This window comes from Benincasa hispida, chromosome 7, assembly GCF_009727055.1.
Source record: "Benincasa hispida cultivar B227 chromosome 7, ASM972705v1, whole genome shotgun sequence".
Classification (NCBI taxonomy): domain Eukaryota; kingdom Viridiplantae; phylum Streptophyta; class Magnoliopsida; order Cucurbitales; family Cucurbitaceae; genus Benincasa; species Benincasa hispida.
The window spans coordinates 50,753,939-50,774,408 of NC_052355.1; the positions used below are offsets into that span (position 1 = coordinate 50,753,939).

Genomic DNA, 20,470 nt, shown 5'->3' on the forward strand with positions numbered 1-20,470 from the left:
AAAAAAAAAAAAAAAAAAACCTTTACCTAATAAGCAAATTATTCAAACTCTATAACATAGGAATTCAAGAATTGTGGTGACTAAAGAAGGAATGTGCAAATTATCTTTACTCATTTCTAGGACATCGCATAATTTATTTCAAACTTTATCAAACCGGGGTGTTCAAGTGATTTTGGCCAGATATTCATTTTGTAATCTTGCGCTGATCCGAGTGCCCAACCTTCATTTTGGCTTGCCCCCACAGGTGTCATGTAGACATCCAACTACGAGCAAGACACTCTTTTTAGTCAAAACTCATGCCCATCTCTTTATTTGGCAGCGGAGTTTCGATCACTTAACTTCTGCATTGATCACGATTCCTACCTTCGTTTTAGCTTGCCCCAACGGGTGTCATACGGACATCCAACTACGAGTAGGATCCGATCTCAACATTATATATTATTTTTCTTTCTCTCTCTTTTTTTTAATCGAAATGAAAATAACAAAGCTAAAAATAACACCCCCCAAATTTAACTCACAACGATGTCCTCATTGTTGAAGACGAAATAATTCATGCGATGGACTCAGAAAATTTTGTAAAAATAGTTTTGAAGGAAAGCTGGTAGACCACTAAATTTTAGAAATTTTTTGTGAATTGATTGTCCTGAAATTAATCTGACGCTAGTTCATGCAGTAAGAAAAGAAGCATATATTTCATCATTGAAGTCATAATGGGCAAAGGGCGAATGCAACGACCAAATAAGGCAATAAAAAATTTCAGGATTGAGTCAAACGAGAGAGAATGCGATAGTAGAATTCAGCAATATTAAATTGAAAGTGAGAAGTACAAAAATTGAAAAAAGATGAGGCAAGGAAGGACACAACCCCCAAATTTAATTTTTCGCCCGCATCATTTTGATCGCATCCTTTCCTGTGATGGCCTGATTTTGTAATTGCGATGGGCTGATTGAATCGATCACGTGTTTTAAATCCATCGCATTACTCCATCGCAATCGTTTATTGCGATCAACATGATGAAATAAAAAAGATTAAAAGTATGAAAGGAAGAGTTGATTGATAAAGAGTAGTAAATATGCAAAGAGTAAAGTAGACTCTTGAAAGAAAGACAAAAAGGATACTAAAAAATGATATATTTGTCCCTAATGAATGTATGTCGCTTATCATCGCAGGGACTGATTGTTTCTTCTTTATTTTGGCTTACCCAAGTCAATGGAGGTTTTCTCGCGTTGAAAATCTCCTCCATGATACATCTTTACTCTTTGTCCATTCATTTTAAATGCGTTGGTCCCATCTTCGTTGGTCAATTCCACCACTCCATGCAGGAATACTTCCTTAATTATGAAAGACCCGGACTAGCGCAACTTCAGTTTTCCAAGAAAGAGACGCAACCTAGAGTTGAACAATATACCCTTTGACCTGCCTTGAGGTTTTTCTCACAAAGACGCTTATCATGCCATCGCTTGGTGTGTTCTTTGTAAATTTTGAAATTCTCATACGCCTGTAATCTCTACTCATCCAGCTCTAGTAAGTGAAGTTTTCTCTCCTCTCCTGCAGCTTTAAGATCAAAGTTAAGTTTCTTAACTGCCCACTCCGCCTTATATTCCAGTTCCAATGGCAGATGACAAGCCTTTCCAAACACCAACGCATATGGTGACATGCCTATGGGTGTCTTATAAGCAGTCCGATATGCCCACAAGGCATCATCCAGTTTCATGGCCCATCCTTCCGTGATGGGTTCACCACCTTCTCTAAGATTAAATTGATTTCTCTGTTAGAAACCTCTGCTTGCCCGTTTTTGGGAGATGATATGCAGTGGCGATCTTATAGTGGACATTATATTTGATCAACAGTTTGCTAACAATGCGATTCACAAAGTGGGTCCCTTCTCACTTATTATGGCACGTGGGGTGCCAAAACGAATGAAGATGTTTTTCTGCAAGAACTTAGAGACTGTTGCCGCATCGTTTACAATGCTGAAACAACTTCAATCCATTTGGAAACATAGTTGATAGCTAATAGGATTGTGTTTATGACCATTTGACGATGGAAATGGTCCAATGAAATCTATACCCCAGACGTCAAATAGCTCCACCTCCAATCCATTTGGAACTTTGTGTTAGTCCCACCATGGAAAATTTTTCAGCGCCTCTTTTCTTAGTTACCATGTCCTTCAGAAACTTAGCATAGGCAGGCATTTCCTCAATCGCTTCACTGAAAGAATATTAACATGTAATTGTTTTAGCATAGACAGGAAGCATTGGTACTGTACCTCTTTGTTTTTCTTCGTCCTTAGCCTCTGAAAGAAGGGTGGTAACTGAACTTTCATGGTTCTCGTTTCATTTGACTTTGAGGTTGACACAACCTCAGGTTCTACTGCTTCATTTTCCTTTTCTTCTTCTTGCGTTGCCGCAATCTCAGGCTTAGCTGCGATGGAAGTTGCTCTACTCTGGTCCTTTTTTCCTCCCTCCACGGTCTTTCCACTACAGAATGTCACAACCTGATATTGCTCCTTACCTGATCCCCCGGGTTGCGTTGAAGCTCGGTTGAACTTAGCAATGCCCCTTGCGGTCTACTTTTGAGCTCATTCGCGATCTGGCCCACTTGCAATTCAAGGTTGCGGATGGACGTAGCCTGACTTTGAAGCACTGTCTCGTTTTTTCTATGTATTGCTTCAATAGGCTTTTCTAGAAGAAGATTTCGATTGTGTTTATGAGCTACTTACTTGGTTGCTCTATTGAGCGTTACTGCATTGAAAGAATCCTGGTGGCCCTTCTTTTGTCGCCACAGATTGAAAATTTTGTTGTTGATTCTTCCAAGCAAAATTGGGTGGTTTTTCCACCCGGGTTGTAGTGTTTAAATAGGGGTTGTTCTTTATAAAATATACAGACTGTGGATTTTGCGGCAATTTTCCATTGCATGCCCATCACCGCAAGTCGCACATCTTGCAGTGTTTTGACTTATTGCGTTAATCTTACCTACCTTGCGGTGTTGGGCTGCAAGATCGTCATTCCTTGAATCAAATTCATCATTATGGTCATTTGGTTTTGCGATGAGACAATAGCACCATTATTTGCGTCAGAATCCTTAAGTCTTAATCTATGGTCACTCTCTCTCCAGTCTTCATGATTCTTAGAGATGCGGTCCAAGATATTTTTTGCCTCATCATAAGTCTTGTCAAGCAGACCACCAGCTGTCGCCGCATTGGCAGCGGTCTGCGAAGCAGGATTTCAAACCGTGGTAGAAAATTTCCATTTGCAGGCAATCGGTAGCCCATTATGTGGACAATCTCGGACCAATCTTTTAAACCTCGCCCAAGCATCACTGAGCGATTCATCCATATCTTGTTCAAAATTAGTAATAAACTTTCTTCGTCTTGCGTTTTCGGTAAGTGGAAAATACTTCTTCATAAACTTCTTCACCACCAGCTCCCAAGAAGTGATCTCTCCTGGTCGAGCGAATAAGCCCATTTCCTAGCCTGATCACAGAGAGAAAATGGGACAACGTTAGTCGAACTCTTTAGCAGAGATGTTCTGGAACACAAAAGTATTGCAGATTTCAATAAACTTCGGAGGTGGGCATGTGGGTCTCGCCATGCCTTCCTCCGAATTAACCTGCAGCCTGGATCATCTGCAACATCACCGGTTTTATTTCAAATCTACTTCCGTATAAGGCAGGCCTCATGATTCCCGGAGAGAAATATAGAGGTTTGGTGATGCATAGTCCCTAATGGGCTATTGCGATCATTTCCCAACAGAATCGGATTTGCCATGACATTGTTGTTGTTTGGTGCTATTCATTCCTAGGCTGCTCCCCCATCTCTTATTTATCAGATTGTGGTTACTGTTGGCGGTCTCTTAGTCTCCTTTGAAATGTTCTCTCAATCTCTGGGTCATAGTTTGCCAGAGATTGAGAGTTCTGCAAAGAAATCACAAAAAATTACCGTTAACAACTATTTTGCTGAAGTCCCTGGCAACTGCGCCAAAAACTTGATGCTTGAATTTTATGAAGTGGAAATTATGGATGATATGTGGTGGATTGCGTTGTGCACTCAAGTTTCTCCAGAGGAATCCAAGTGTAAATTTCTCTGAGTTTCCTGGTAAGTCCAGGGTCGAACACAGGTACTTGTGTGAAAATAGTTGCGTTGGAGATTTTTATGAAAACTTGCGGGTAACAATTGAATAAATAAGTGTTGGGTTATTGTTGCGTTAATGAAAATAATAACGAATGCACAGCAGAGTTCGAAAAGAGTTGATAAACGGGAAATACGATGAATATGCGTGAACGGGTTGAGAAGGGTTGACTAACACTCCCTAGGATGCGTTCATGCCTTGCGATCATGCAACATGCATACAATAGTAAACCACCTCTCGACGCGAATGCCACGACTTCTAAGGCTAGAATGCATGCGATAAATATGCGATAAGTCTACAAGGTTTAAAAATAAACCTCTATCTTTATTTATGCGATGACAACATGAAATTCACACAAATATGCGACCACATAATATCGTTCCTATTCCTAGGATGCATGTGATGCAAGTTGACAAACAGAGCTTATCTCTAAGTCCCTACTCTTGTTTATGCAAGCTTAATCTTGCTCTTTCGAGTCCAGATTCTAACCTAGCTCTCTCGAGACATTAGGTTCTTTCTTTAGATTCTCTCTCGAGTAACTCTAAAGGGGTATTTTGCACAACATAAAACAAGACAATCGCAAGCAATGAACTTCCTAAATCATGTTAGCTTAGTTCCTCTCAACCCATTCAACTAGTTTAGCTATTCATGCATATTAAGAGAGTGAGCAGATGTAGAAATAGAACTTCCATTGAATAGATATAAGATGAATTAAAGAATAACAATGCAAGTATAGTAAAGAGCCTGGAGCAATTTCTTGCTACCAGGCGTTACATTGTTTCTACTCGTGCTCTAAAGATATTCTCGCTTTCGTGAGAGTCAGCCTGCTCTCTGTTCTTACGCCCCAAGGTTTTCTCTCGAGCTGCCTTGGACAATCTCCAGCGTCACCATTCTTCTCTTGCTCCGTCATAAAATGGAAAAGAAAACTATGAACAGAGGTATGAACTTGTAATGGTGATGAGGTAATAGACTGCTTAACCCATTCTCTGAAGAATGAACTTGGTATTTATAGGACATAAAAGGTGAAAGGCGGCTTCTCTCTCCTGGTTGTACAGATGGGACAACTTTAATTCCTGACTGATGCGCCGGATAATTTTCACCGATAAAGTTGGATGTACTTTGTGACTGTTATCGGCTGTCAACTTAATTTGGATCCGACTGCCGTCAGCTTTTTGTCCCATTGATCTTAATTGTCCTTTCGTCCGGATGCACCCACCATGTTGCGGTGATTCTTCTTGGGTGGATGTTTACGAGCACGATTAACGCAAAGTCTTGCGAAGAAGTTGCGCTCGATCAATGTATTCCTATGATTGCATTTTTTGCATTGCGTTAACGCATTATTCTGCACAAAAATATAAAGATCAACTGTTCTAATGCATTGGACGCATGCGACCGCAATATTATAGAATTTATGCTTAATGGACACAATTTAACATATTTCATCAACGCAATCCAACATTGTTTAAGGATTTAACACTATGATAACGTGCATTTCTGCTCGTTATCACACCCCCAAATTTATACAGTGCTTGTTCTCAAGCATAAGCTAAAAATTCCTTTAGCAAGTTAGCCGCAAAGTTTTTTCCCTAGATTTCTCAAGGATACTTCATTCAAATCCTATATGCCAGAATTTCCTTAAGTCTTATTCAAATCTCTTCCTAAAATACTTCTAAGACTTAGGGATTGCAAGCTTAATTTTCAAAAAGACTTTACTGAATTCCGAAACATCGCATGATTTATTTCAAAAAGAAAATTTTCCACTGGGCTGTCAAATGATTTATCCTTGTACAAAAATTTTCTTCATTGCTATTTTTTTTGACCTTGTGCCGATCCGAGTGCCTTGCCTTCGTTTTGGCTTGCCCCCATGGGTGTCATGCGGACATCCAATTACGAGCAATGCACTCTTTCTCAGACTAAACTTATACCAACTTGGCAGTAGAGTTGCAGTCATTTATTTATGCGTTGATCCTAGTGACTTACTTTCGTTTTGGCTTGTGCCCACATGTGTCATGCGGACATCCAACTATGGGTAAGTGCCTTTCACAACTTACTCATATTAACATGGGTTTCCCATTGCGTTGACAGTGGAGTTGTTATTCAAAAATTTATTATTATTATTATTATTATTTTTGTAGCAAGGTCGGAAAAAAATATCCCACCCCCAAATTTAAAATACAGTAATGTCCTCATTGCCAAAGGATTAAAATAAGTCATGCGAAGGTCCTAGAATGCGTTCTAAAGAAAATTGAAAGAAAGCTAGCAAACCCCTAACTTCGAGAAATATTTCATGAGGTGACTATCCTAAGATTTACGTTGACTCTAGTATATACGAAAGAGATAGAAGCATATTTTTCATCATTGAAATCATACTTGGTAAAGAATACATGTGTCAAACTACTAAAGTTATCTACTTGTGATATGTTTGCGGTAGTCAAGGAGAATGCGGTGATAAAACTTTGAAAAGTAATATACAATGTGATACCGCAAAATTTGAAGTAGGATAAGGAAGAGTACACCCCCAAATTTAGTGCTGTCGCTCACATTGTATTGACGCATCCATCTTGCGGTGATCATTCTTCGTTGGGTTGCAATGATGGAATAAGATAAGTGCTTCTTCGCATAACATTTCCGCAATCCAGCGCCTCAATCGTTGTAAAGAAAACAAAGAGAGGGTCAAATTATTTTAAACAAAATAAAAGGCTTTTTTTTCTTTTTCTTTCTTTCTTTTTTTTTTCTTTTTTTTTTTTTTTGTAGCAATAGAAGTGAAAAATGAAACGATAGTAAAGTAAGGATAATTCTAAGTAGTTTAGAAAAGAGATGAAGACTTGAGATTTTCCAAAACTTTGCGTCCCTGATAAATTGCGATCATCTGATAATGCAGGGACCATCTACTTCCTTCTTCATTCAAGGTTTCTTGATTCCATGGATTCGACTTGGTGATGCCAGTCTTCTCCATGGTATGCCTTTACTCGCTGCCCACTGACCTTGAATATGTTGGTTCCGTCGTTATTTGATAATTCCACTGCACCATGCGGAAGTACTTGTCGAATTATGAACGGTCCGTACCAACAAGACTTTAGCTTTCCCGGGAAGAATCGCAGACGTGAATTGAAAAGCAAGATTTTCTGCCCGACTTGGAGGTTCTTACTGCATATGCGTTGATCATGCCAACGCTTGGTGCGCTCTTTATAAATTTTTGCATTTTCATATGCGTTGTTCCTCCATTCTTCTAGCTCAACCAGTTGCACTTTCCGCGCTTCTTCTGCTTTCTTCAAATCAAAATTCAGTTTCTTGACCGCCTATAATGCTTTATATTCCAGCTCCAAAGGCAAGTGACACGCCTTGCCGAATACCAATGCATAAGGGGACATACCTATAGGTGTTTTAAATGTGGTATGGTATGCCCATAATGCATCATCAAGCTTCATTGCCCAATCCTTCCGCGAAGGTTTGACTACCTTCTCAAATATCAATTTAATTTCCCGATTAGACACTTCAGCTTGGCCATTTGTTTGCGGATGGTATACGGTGGCTACTTTGTGGAGGATATTGTACTTGCACAACAGCTCCTTTATATTGTGGTTGATGAAGTGTGATCCTTCATCACTTATGATGGCACGGAGAGTGCCAAAACGCGTGAAATATTTTTCTTTAGGAACTGAGAGACTACTGCCGCATCACTTGCGGCGTATGCAATTGCCTCTACCCACATAGAGACATTGTCAACAGCTAATAGAATATAGTGCTTACCATTTGAAGGAGGGAATGGTCCCATGAAATCAATCCCCCATACGTCAAATAGTTCCAGCTTCAAGATAGTATTCATTGGCATTGTGTTCTTCCATGAAATGTTGTCGGTGCGTTGACACCGATCACATTTCATTGTGTAGTCAGCAGTATCCTTAAATAATGAAGGTCAGAAGAATCCACTTTGTAAAACTTTGGCTGCAGTACGTTGTCCTCCAAAGTGCCCTTCATATGGCGAATCATGGCACTCCGATAATATGCATTGTTGAGCAGCATCTGGGATGCAAATCGAATGATTTGATATGCACCTCTTTTATACAGATTCGGCTCATCCCAATAATAGTGTCTGCATTCATTCTTGAGCTTCTTCTGTTGATGGTAGGTGTAATCTTCAGGAAATTGTTCACAAACCAAATAATTAACGATGTCCACATACCAAGACAGTTTTTCTATGAAAAACAGCTGCTCGTCTGGGAACACGACACTCACTTCAGATTCATTGTAGTCAACCTCAGGATTTTCTAATTTGGACAAGTGATCCGCAACTTGATTCTCTGTCCCCTTCTGATCAATTATCTCGATATCAAATTCTTGAAGAAGGAGAACCCATCTGATCAACCTCGGCTTTGCATCCTTCTTTTTCATCAAATATTTGATTGTCGACTGATCAGTGTGAATGAGTACCTTGGTTCTCAATAGATATGCCCGGAATTTTTCCAACATAAAAATCACAGCTAGGAGTTCTTTTTCAGTGGTGGTATAATTAAGTTGAGCAGGGTTCAGGGTTTTACTCGCATATGCGATGGGGTGCAAAATTGTTTTCTTCTTTTGCGCTAATGCAATCTCATTGCATACCCGCTTGCATCGCACATGAGTTTGAATGGGAGTGCCCAATCCGGTGCAATCAAGACGGGTGCGGTAATCAGCACATCTTTTAAAATTTTGAATGCGTTGAGGAAATTGTTGTCAAATTCAAACTTCCTGTCTGCCTCTACCAACGCACTCAGTGGTCTTGCTATTTTAGAAAAGTCCTTAACGAATCGTCTATAGAATCCGGCATGCGCCAAGAAGCTTCGCACAACCTTCACGTTGGTTGGAGGTGGAAGCTTTTTAATTACGTCAATCTTTGCTTTGTCCACCTCCAACCTTTCTCGGGAGACCTTGTGTCCCAACACCATTCCCTCATTCACCATGAAGTGACATTTTTCCCAATTGAGCACTAGGTTCGTCTCTTCACATCTTCTCAGAATTTTCTCCAAATTGGCCAGGCAAACTTCATAACTGTTCCTATAAATGGAGAAGTCATCCATAAATACTTCTACTAAGTCCTCGAGATAATCTGAAAAAATCACCATTATGCACCTCTGGAACGTGTGTGATGCATTGCAGAGGCCAAACGACATGCAGCGAAAAGCAAATGTCCCATATGGGCAGATGAATGTGGTCTTGTCTTGGTCTCCAGGAGCTATCATGATCTGATTATGCCCGACATATGTAACACCCCGAATTTTCACTTTTTATATAATTTCAGTAAATTTGGTTATTGGAGGGAATTTTTGGAATTTTGGATTTGAAGTATAAGTGTGGGAATTTAAGTGTTAGCGTGAGAATTATTCAATTTTGAAATTCAATTTGAAAATTAATGATAGGAATTAATTTTCTTTTGAAAAGGAAAAGAAATAAATAGTATAAAGTGGATTAAGGAAATGATTTAAGTGTAATTATATTATTTCCATTTTTAGTTATTATTATTATTATTATCATTTTTTAAATAAAAAAGAAAACCCACCCCCCATCTCCCTCACGCATGGCTCCCCCTCTTCCCCAGAAAATTTTCTTCCTGCCTTCACGTGCCGCTTCCCCTCACTGCCATTCCGAACGACCGCCGCGCCACCTCCCCTCACTGCCATTTCGAACGACCATCGCACTGCCTCCCTTCACTGCCAGATCCGCTGCGCCGCCTCCCTTCACTGCCAGATCTGCCGTCGCCTCCCTTCATTGCCAGATCCGATTGTAGGCCTCCTCCCTTCATTACCAGATCCGCTGTCATGCCACTCGCCCAGCAGGAGCCGTCTGAGTCACCGCCGATCCAGCCCTCTGACTACCGCGCACCGTGCCGTCTTTCAGCTGTCAGATCTGTGGTGAAGCAGCAGACTCGACGTCTAGCCACCCAGCCCGGAAGCTTCTTCCGACCACTACTCGTCGCACTGCCGTCGGAGACCACGCGCCGCCAGACCTCTCTCTTTCATTCGCCACAATTTTTTCGATTTTGAGTGTTGAGACTGGTTAGGTAAGTGTTTTTTTTTCAAACTTTGGAGATTCATTGTTAACTAAGATTTTGGTATGGTTTGATTAACTCATAATGTTTGGGATTCTATAATCCATATTTGGGAGGATTTTGAGGTGGCCCACCAAGTTTGAAGTTTAAGACCAATTTGGGCAGAAAATTTGTTAAGATGTCGCTTCAAGGCTTTGCTTGGCAAGGAGGGGATAAGCTTGCTTGAACTAATTTGGATTTACTTTGAGGTAAGTAATCTTACTACTGGAATCGCTTTTGTGCCAGGCGATACACTATAGATTTAACATTGAGGATCCTGTAGCAGTTTTTTCGTTGAATAATTTTGATCATTTTGAGGTTGGATGGAGTGCTTATAAAGGATATATGAGCATGTGGTAATATAACGAAATATGATTATGTATGAGCTTGTTTTGGAATTTTATGAGTTATGTTAAATGATAATTGAGCATGACCCTTAAATGATGAGTTAAGTAGCATTCCTATTGGACACCCTTAAAGTTAGATGAGCATTAGAAATTTGCTGATCTATATAGTTATGCGATTTATTATGAGAATATGTAGACTGTATGATATATTACGAAATCTCCAATACTGTATTGTTTACATGAATTAGTGCATGAAAGTGATGTGCTACAGTTGATCCATCTAAAACTAAATTTAATACATATGTTGAGGTTAATTAACATAGGGTTGGCGATGAGGAGATTTTAGAGAATTCATGATTGGGTGAATGTTACATGTAATATGAAGTTAGATGTAATCTCTTTTCCTTTCCAGACTATGTGACTGCATGAAAGTAATGCACGTCCAAGGGCGCTAGTACATGAAAGAGATGTACTAGGGCTAGTGTGTATGAAAGTGATACATACCTAGAGGGTACTGGGGTGTACGAAAGAGGTATATACCCAGTGGGTTATGTGTATACGAAAGAGGTGTATACATAACTAGATGTACGAAAGAGGTACATACTCAGTGGGTTATGTGTATACGAAAGAGGTTTATAACATAACTAGATGTACGAAAGAGGTACATATTCAGTGGGTTATGTGTAAACGAAAGAGGTGTATAACATAACTAGATGTACGAAAGAGGTACATACTCAGTGGGTTATATGTATACGAAAGAGGTGTATACATAACTAGATGTACGAAAGAGGTACATACTTAGTAGGTTAGGTGTATACTTAATCAGGTGTACGAAAGAGGTACACCTTCAGTGGGTGTATACGAAAGAGGTGTATACGTAACCATGTGTACGAAAGAGGTACACATTAAGTGGGTTTATGTGTATACGAAAGAGGTGTATGCATAACCATGCGTATGTAAGAGATTGTGTTTCCTTCGAGATTCACCAGAGGTTGTGGGTCCTAGGGGACTTACTAGAGGTAGTGGGCATACTCAACTATTGTAGGATAGAAATAAGTCTTTCATGTATATATGTGTCCCATGGGGACTAGAGTAGTTTATATGTTCCACTAGAGGTAGGCATCTAGAGGACACAGATGCTTAGCCTGACCCAGTAGTGGGGTTACTTACTGAGTATTTTATACTCACCCCTTTCTTTTCATGTTTATGTTCCAGGTAAGAGTAGGGACGCACCGACGAATGACAAGCGAAATTCGTGATCGAGCCACTGGGACCAGTTTTATGCTTTCGCTCATGAGATTTAAACTTCTTTTCATGTTTTTCTTAGCTTTCAGTGTTGATGTTTAAAACTTACTATTTAGAATCGCTTCCAGATTTATTTATTATCATTTATGATTTATGGGTACCCTATCGTTGTTTTTAATATTTGAAATTAAATGTTTAAGTCTTTTAAATTTATCTTATTTAATTAGCATTTATTTCACCACAATAGAGTGTCGTTTTAAGTTCCCCGCATGCATGTGTTTAGTAACGGCCTAACTTAAGTCCTAGGGAGTCGGATCGTTATAGCATATCTATCCAAGAAGCAATAAAAATCATTCCCTACTAATCTGTCCAGCATTTGATCGATGAATGGCAAAGGGAAGTGATCTTTCTTTGTGGCCGCATTCAATTTGCAGTAGTCCAAGCAGATGCGTCATTCAGTGATGGTTCTTTGCGGTATTAATTCATTGTTCTCATTTGGGACTACCATCATTTCTCCCTTATTCGGCACACATTGCACGGGGTTGACCCACATGCTATCTGCAATGGGATAGATAATGCTCACATCCAGTCACTTGATAATCTCCTTTTTGAAGACCTCCTTCATCGTAGGGTTAAGTCTGCATTGATTTTCAATGGTTGCTTTATGGTCGTCCTCAAGACGAATATGGTGCATTCAGTACGCGGGGCTAATTCTTCTAATATCAGGGAGTGTCCAGCCGATTGCTCGCACATGCTTCTTGAGAATGCTCATCAACATATTCTCTTGATCTGCGTTAAGCGTGGAGGAAATTATCACTGACAGCTTCTCATTCTGCCCCAGGAATGCGTACTTCAAATGTGTTGGTAGGGTTTTCAATTCAAGTGTTGGTGGTTCCACGAGAGAAGGTTGCGTTATTTTTCTTTCTTCTTTTGGCTCTACTTCTTGTGTTGCGATCAATCCTTCTTCTTTGTTTGTTCTTACTATGATCGTATTGCAAGTAGCTACGGATGCGTTGGCATCCTCTTCTTCACACTCTTCATCAAACATTTCTTCTTCAATCAAATTCAGGTCTTCTTCAGAATCTGGCAGGTCTTCCTCATCAGGAAATTTCATGGCACGAATTATGTTAAATTTGAGCTTCTATCCGTTTATGCTCAAAGTGATTTCTCCTTTGTGCACATCAATTTGAGCACGACCCGTTGATAGGAAAGGTTGCCCCAAAATGATGGGCACATATTTATCGGCCTCATAATCCAGGATGCAGTTGGCAAAATAAATTTATCCATCGTGATCAGCATGTCCTTCAGCTTACCCTTTGGATGAACAAGAGATCTTTCGGCCAGTTGGAGAGTCACGGATGTGGGCAAAAGTTTCCCTACATTTAATTGTCGAAAGATTGACAGCGGCATCAAATTTATGCTGGCCCCAAGTCATACAGGGCAATCTCAGGCTCAGCTGCGATGGAAGTTGTCCTACTCTGGTCCTTTCTTCCTCCCTCCACGGTCTTTCCACTGCGTAATGTCACAACCTGACATTGCTCTTTACCTAATCCCCCTGGGTTGCGTGGAAGCTCAGTTGAACTTGGCAACGCCCCTTGCGGTCTACTTTTGAGCTCATTCGTAATCTGGCTCATTTGCAACTCAAGGTTGCGGATGGACGTAGCCTGACTTTGAAGCACTGTCTCATTTTTCTCTATGTATTGCTTCAATAGGCTTTTTAGAAGAAGATTGCGGTCGTTGTTGTGAGCTACTTGCTTGGTTGCTCTGTTGATCGTTACTGCATTGAAAGAATCTTGGTGGCCCTTCTTTTTACGCCACAGATTGAAAATTTTGTTGTTGATTTTTCCAAGCAAAATTGGGGTGGTTTTTCCACCCGGGGTTGTAAGTGTTTGAAAAGGGTTGTTCTTTACAAAATATAAAGATTGTGGATTTTGCGGAAAATCTTCCATTGCATGCCCATCACCGTAAGTCGCACACCTTGCGGTGTTTTGACTTATTGCATTAATCTGCCCACCTTGCGGTGTTGGGCTGTTGATCGTCATTCCTTGAATCAAATTCATCATTGCGGTCATTTGGTTTTGCAATGAGACGATAGCACCGTTATTTGCATTAGAATCCTTGAGTCTTAATCTCTGGTCACTCTCTCTCCAGTCTTCATGATTCTTGGAGATGCGGTCCAGGATATTATTCACCTCATCATAAGTCTTGTCAAGCAGACCACCAGCTGCCGCCGCATTGGCAATGGTCTGCGAAGCAGGATTCAAACTGTAGAAAATTTTCATTTGCAGGCAATCTGGTAGCCCATTATGCGGACAATCTTGGACCAACCTTTTAAACCTCGCCCAAGCATCACTGAGCGATTCATCCATATCTTGTTCAAAATTAGTAATAAGCTTTCTTCGTCTTGCGTTTTCAGTAGGTGGAAAATACTTCTTCATAAACTTCTCCACTACCAGCTCCCAAGAAGTGATCTCTCCTGGTTCGAGCGAATAAGCCCATTTTCTAGCCTGATCACAGAGAGAAAATGGGAACAACATTAGTCGAACTTCTTCAGCAGAGATGTTCAGGAACACAAAAGTATTGCAGATTTCAATAAAACTTCGGAGGTGGGCGTGCGGGTCCTCGCCACGCCTTCCTCCGAATTAACCTACAGCCTGGATCATCTGCAGCATCACCGATTTCATTTCAAATCTATTTCCGTATAAGGCAGGCCTCATGATTCCCTAGATAAATCATAGAGGTTTGGCGATGCATAGTCCCTAATGGGCCTATTGCGATCATTTGCCAACAGAATCGGATTTGACATGACATTGTTGTTGTTTGGTGCTTCATTCCTAGGCTACTCCGACATCTTTTCTTTATCAGATTTTGGTTGCTGTTGGCGGTTTCTTAGTCTCCTTCGAAATGTTCTCTCAATCTCTAGGTCATAGTTTGCCAGAGATTGAGAGTTCTGCAAAGAAATCACAAAAATTACCGTTAACAACTATTTTGCCGAAGTCCCCGGCAACGGCGCCAAAAACTTGATGCTTGAATTTTATGAAGTGGAAATTATGGATGATATGTGTGGTGGATTGCGTTGTGCACTTAAGTTTCCCTAGAGGAATCCAAGTGTAGATTCCTCTGAGTTTCCTGATAAGTCCAGGGTCGAACACAGGGAACGGGTTGAGAACGGTTTCGACTAACACTCCCTAGGATGCGTTCATGCCTTGCGATCATGCAACATGCATACAATAGTAAACCACCTCTTCTAATGCATTGGACGCATGCGACCGCAATATTATAGAATTTATGCTTAATGGACGCAATTTAACATATTTCATCAACGCAATCCAACACTGTTTAATGATTTAGCACTATGATAGCGTGCATTTCTGCTCGTTATCTTTGTGCGTTGTCCACCGAAATGCCCTCCATAGGGTTATTCATGACATTAAAATAGTATGCGATGGAAAGCAGTCTCTGGAACACAAAGTCTCAATATCTGTTCTGGTCTTTTTTTGTAGAGATTTGGATCGTTCCAGTAGTAAAATTTGCATTCATGAATGAGCCTTTTCTTTTGATGGGATGTGTAGTTTCCAGGGAATTGTTTGCAGACCAAGAAGTTGACAATATCTGCATACTAGGGTAGTTCTTCAATCTTAAGCAATTGCTCATCAGGAAATTAGGCGTTCACCTCCGACTGGATGCAATCCACTTCAGGATTCTGTAACCGCGATAAATTGTCAACGACTTGGTTCTCTATTCCTTTTTGATTGATTATTTCCGTATTAAATTCTTGGTTTAAGAAAACCTAACAGATTAGTCTAGGCTTCGCATATTTTTTGGTCATCAAATATCTTATCGCCGATGGTCTGTGTGGACTCACTTTTGATCCCAACAAGTAAGGTCTGAATTTCTCAACCGCAAAAATTATCGCTAAAAGTTCCTTTTCAGTGGTAGTGTAATTCGCTTGCGTGGAGTTTAATGTTCTGCTAGCATATGCGATGGGGTGTAACATTGTCTTTACTTTTTTTTCCAAGACTGCCCTCATCGCATATCCTCTGGAATCGCACATCAGCTCGAATGGCTTTGCCCAATCGGGTGTGATCAGAATTGGCGCTATAGTCAAAGCGTCCTTTAGTGTTTTGAATGCAGTGAGGCAGTGTGAATCAAAATCAAAAGGTCTATTAGCTTCCAACAACACATTCAAAGGTTGAGCAATTTTGGAGAAGTCCTTCACAAACCTTCTATAAAACCCCACGTGTCTTAAGAAACTCCTCAAAGCTTTCACATTCGCTGGAGATGGAAGTTTTTCTATAGCTTCAATTTTTACTTTATCCACCTCTAGCCCATTCTTTGAAACGTTGTGCCCGAGAACAATTCCTTCTTTGACCATAAAATGACACTTTTCCCATTTCAGCACCAGGTTAGTTTCTTCACATCTTTTCAGTATTCTCTCTAGGTTTTGCAGATAGATTTCATATGTTTGCCCATAGTCTGAGAAATCATCCATAAATATTTAAACTGAGTGTTCAAGGTACTCGGAGAAGATTGCCATCATACACCTTTGAAACATACTGGGAGCATTTCATAGTCTAAAAGGCATGCGACGAAAGTCGAACGTTCCATATGGACATATGAATGTGGTCTTTTCTTGATCCTCTGTTGCGATCATAATTTGGTTATAGCCTGTGTACCCATTAAGGAACCAGAAATAGTCATTCCCCGCTAATCGGTCGAGCATTTGATCAATAAAAGGTAAAGGGAAATGATCTTTCTTTGTCACCGCATTGAGTTTCCTGTAGTCCATACAAATTCGCTAACCTGTGACGGTCCTCACGGGGATTAACTCGTTGTTTGCGTTAGGAACTACTATCATCCTGCCCTTTTTGGGAACACACTGCATGGGGATGGCCAAGTGCTATCTGCGATAGGGTAGATAATACCGGCATCTAACCATTTGATGATTTCTTTTTTAATAACCTCTTTCTCGCAGGGTTTAGTCTGCGTTGAGGTTCTATCGAGCCTTTCTGGTTTTCTCCAAGCCAAATTTGATACATGCAATACGTCAGGCTAATACCTTTGATGTCTGCGAGCGTCCATTCGATTGCTCTAATATATTTCTTTAGAACACTGAGCAGTGCGGTTTCTTTTTCTTCAGGAAACACAGAGGATATGATGACTGGTAAGGTTTTATTCTGGCCGAGAAATACGTACTTCAAGTGGGTTGGTAGAGTTTTTAGTTCCAGTGTAGGTGGTTGCTCTAAAGAGGGCTTCTGTGCTTTTCTTTCTTCATCCAAATTCAGCATTTCTTCATTCTTTAATATCTCTGTTATCGCATGGCAAGTCTCTGTGGATGTTGTCGCATCCTCTCTTTCTTCATTTTCTTCCTCGGATTCCTAATATTCAACGCAAGTTTGTTCATATAAGCCTTCCTCATCTAGGAACTTCATTGCCTTGATAATATTGAACCTGAGCTTCTTTCCGTTGATGCTCATTGTGACTCCCTTGTGCACATCTATTTGAGCACGACCAGTAGACAAGAATGGTTGTCCCAATATGATTGGAATATCTTTATCTGCCTCATAATCTAAGATAATGAAGTTTGCAGGTAGAATGAATCTATCTATTGTTACCAAGACATCCTTTAATTTCCCTTTAGGGTGCACCAAGGACCTATCTGCGAGTTGAAGAGTCACCGTTGTGGGTGTTAGCTGTCCTACATTCAATATTTTGAAGATTAAAAGGGGCAATGAGTTTATGCTTGCCCCAAGATCACATAATACTTTACCAATATAGATTCCTCCTATTGAGAAGGGTATTGTGAAACTGCCTAGGTCGCGCATCTTTAGTGGGATTATAGTATTGGATTCTACTGTCAATGCCACCGTGGTGAATCTTCCCGTGCTTCTCTTCTTCGAGACAATGTCCTTCAAAAATTTGACATACATCGGCATCTGCTCTATCGCTTCCATGAATGGAATATTGATGTGCAATTGTTTCAATATTTCTAGGAAGCGATAATACAGACCTTCATCATTTTGTTTCTTTTTCAGTCTTTGAGGAAATGGAGGTAGTTGTACTTTCAATGTTTCATGGTCTGGAGGCTTAGAGGTGATCGCATCTTTAGGTTCCATAGTTTCGGACTCCTTTGACTCAATTTGCGATAGAGGTTTCTTTGATTCAATCACAGGTTGCTCCTTTGACTCGGTCTTACTAGGCTCATTTCTGACTTTTATCGCCGCCATTTCATTTCTTAGGGTGACTGCTTGGCAGTGTTCTTTCCCTGTATTCCCTAGATTGTGTGGAAGCTCAGTTGAGCTAGGCACTGTCCCTTGGGGTCTGTTTTTTAGCTCTCCCGCAATTTGTCCTGTTTGAATTTCCAAATTATGGATGGATGTAGCTTGGTTTTGAAGGACTGTTTCATTCTTTTCGATGTATTACTTCAACAAGTGTTCCAAGGATGATGGGGATGGTGTTTGAGAGTTGCTAGCATATTGTTGCTGTTATCCATTAGTTTTATAGAAAAACCCTAGCGAAAAGTCGCGCACAAAAATTGGGCCCCGAGGAAGCCCCGCCGGGCTCGATAGCCATTTGGGGCACTAAATGAGCTCCGTTCGCAAAACCGACTGGCGCACTGCTTTTTTCATCGTTCCTAACCTCTGGGTCCGTTTTTCGCGTTTTCGCTCGCTGGAAAGTTTGCGCATAAAAATTGGGCCTCGAGGCAGCCCCCGGGCCCGATAGCCATTTGGGGCGCCAAATGAGCTTCGTTCGCAAAACCGTCTGGCGCACAGCTTTTTTTCATTGTTCCTAACCCCTGGGTCCATTTTCTTTTTTCGCCCGACGAAAAGTTCGTGCACAAAAATTGGGCCCCAGGGCATCCCTGCTGTGCCTGATAGCCATTTAGGGCGTCAAATGAGCTCTGGTCGCAAAACCGTCTACGCACAACTTTTTTCATCGTTCCTAATCCCTGGGTTCATTTTCACGTTTTCGATCGCCGGAAAGTTCGCACACAAAAATTGGGCCCCAGGGCAGGCCCGCGGGGCCCAATAGCCATTTGGGGCGCAAAATGAGTTCCGTTCGCAAAATCGTTTGGTGCACAGCTTTTTTTCATCGTTCCTAACCCCTGGGTTCATTTTCACGATTTCGCCCGTCGAAAAGTTCGCGCACAAAAATTCGGCCCGGGGAAGCCCCGCTGGGCCCAAATGAGCTCCGTTCGCAAAATTTTCTGGCACACAGCTTTTTTTCATCGTTCCTAACCCCTGGGTCCGTTTTCGCGTTTTCGTTCGTCGAAAAGTTCGCGCACAAAAATTCGGCCCGGGGAAGCCCCGCTGGGCCCAAATGAGCTCCGTTCGCAAAATTTTCTGGCACACAGCTTTTTTTCATCGTTCCTAACCCCTGGGTCCGTTTTCGCGTTTTCGTTCGCCGGAAAGTTCGCACACAAAAATTTGGACCCAGGGCAGCCCCGCCGGGCCCGATAGCCATGTGGGCTGCCAAATGAGCTCCGTTCACAAAACCGTCTGGTGCACAACTTTTTTTTTTATCGTTTTTACCCCCTGCATCTGTTTTCGCATTTTCAACCGCCGGAAAGTTCACGCACAAAGATTGGGCCCTGGGGCAGCGCCGCCAGGCCCGATAGCCATTTCGGGCACCAAATGAGCTCCGTTCGCAAAACCGTCTGGCGCACAACTTTTTTTCATTATTTCTAGCCCTTGGGTCCATTTTCGCATTTTTCGCCCGCTGGAAAGTTCGCGCACAAAAATAGGGGCAGCCCCGCCGAGCCCGATAGCCATTCGGGGCACCAAATGAGCTCCATTCGCAAAATCGTCTGGCTACAACTTTTTTTCATCGTTCCTAACCCCTAGGTCATTTTTCGCGTTTTCGCCCGTTGGAAAGTTCGTGCATGAAAATTGGACCCTGAGGCAGCCCCGCCAGGCCCGATAGCCATTTGGGGCACCAAATGAGTGTTGGGTTTTATGTCCTAAAAACACGCAGTTTTTAAAATTATAAACATTTTCTATTATCGATATAATTGTATGCAAGTCTAAATCGAATAAACTAAGACCCATGACTATTTTATGAGTACTTGAACTTTATGTGGAGATATAAGAGTGGATCGGGTTCGAGTATGAAGGAAATCGAAAGTGAGATTTCCATGAGCAACGAAATAAGACTATTCCAATTTACAATCATGAATGAACATATATTTATAGTCGAATACAAAACAAGTGGTTATGCAAATCATACAGAGAAATTACAGCATGAATACACTCAAATGAACAGAGATCAAACTCTACGCACATATGAGAATGCGTCTCCACGCTCCGTTGCGCGACTCTGCTCAAACAATAGAAACCACGAGCACTCGATCTACACGACCGCAACACAGCACGAACACCGCACGAACACTTTGCGCTTGTCCTCAATGATCTCCATGGCCACGATTCTTCCGCAACATGAACGGCCTCCACAGTATCACGAACGGCTTCCAGAAAATCTAGAGGGTGGGCTCTGTTCGGACTTGGTATGAGGCAGACGATGGAGGCACAACCTTCATAGATCGCTTATCGTAAATACAGTTGACCAAATAATCGTTTATGCCCTTGTAGTTAATCTGTCTTTTAAGTACCACTGATCCCTTCTTAATGAACATAAGTCATGTCCTACTATTGACTGGAGTCTTCTTCTTTCAAAAGAGAAACTAG

At 41.2% G+C, this 20,470-nt stretch overlaps 1 protein-coding gene and 2 non-coding genes across 3 annotated transcripts; 2 read left to right on the forward strand and 1 right to left on the reverse strand.

The window, feature by feature from the left end:
• Window positions 1-3,267: 3,267 nt before the first annotated feature.
• Window positions 3,268-3,374, forward strand: LOC120082304. Its single transcript, XR_005483135.1, has one exon. It is a non-coding gene; the product is annotated as a small nucleolar RNA R71 (small nucleolar RNA).
• A 10,710-nt stretch (window positions 3,375-14,084) lies between these two features.
• On the forward strand, window positions 14,085-14,191 carry LOC120082301. The gene has a single exon (XR_005483132.1). It is a non-coding gene; the product is annotated as a small nucleolar RNA R71 (small nucleolar RNA).
• Window positions 14,192-15,576: 1,385 nt separating this feature from the next.
• Window positions 15,577-18,013, reverse strand: LOC120081135. The gene is made up of 3 exons (XM_039035810.1): window positions 17,222-18,013; window positions 16,846-17,164; window positions 15,577-16,262 (listed from the first exon to the last, which is right to left on the reverse strand). Exons 1-3 carry the CDS (start codon window positions 18,011-18,013, stop codon window positions 15,577-15,579), a joined length of 1,797 nt encoding a protein of 598 aa, XP_038891738.1.
• Window positions 18,014-20,470: the final 2,457 nt, after the last annotated feature.

Bases quoted from the DNA above. Each gene is read 5' to 3' on its own strand.
- LOC120081135 (XM_039035810.1), bottom strand. From the start codon at position 18,013: ATGGCGGCGATAAAAGTCAGAAATGAGCCTAGTAAGACCGAGTCAAAG. The intron at 17,165-17,221 runs GCAATGAAGTTC...GTTGAATATTAG, and splicing joins TCAGGTTCAATATTATCAAG to GAATCCGAGGAAGAAAATGA. The intron at 16,263-16,845 runs GTATTAGCCTGA...ATGATTTCTCAG, and splicing joins GACGCTCGCAGACATCAAAG to ACTATGGGCAAACATATGAA.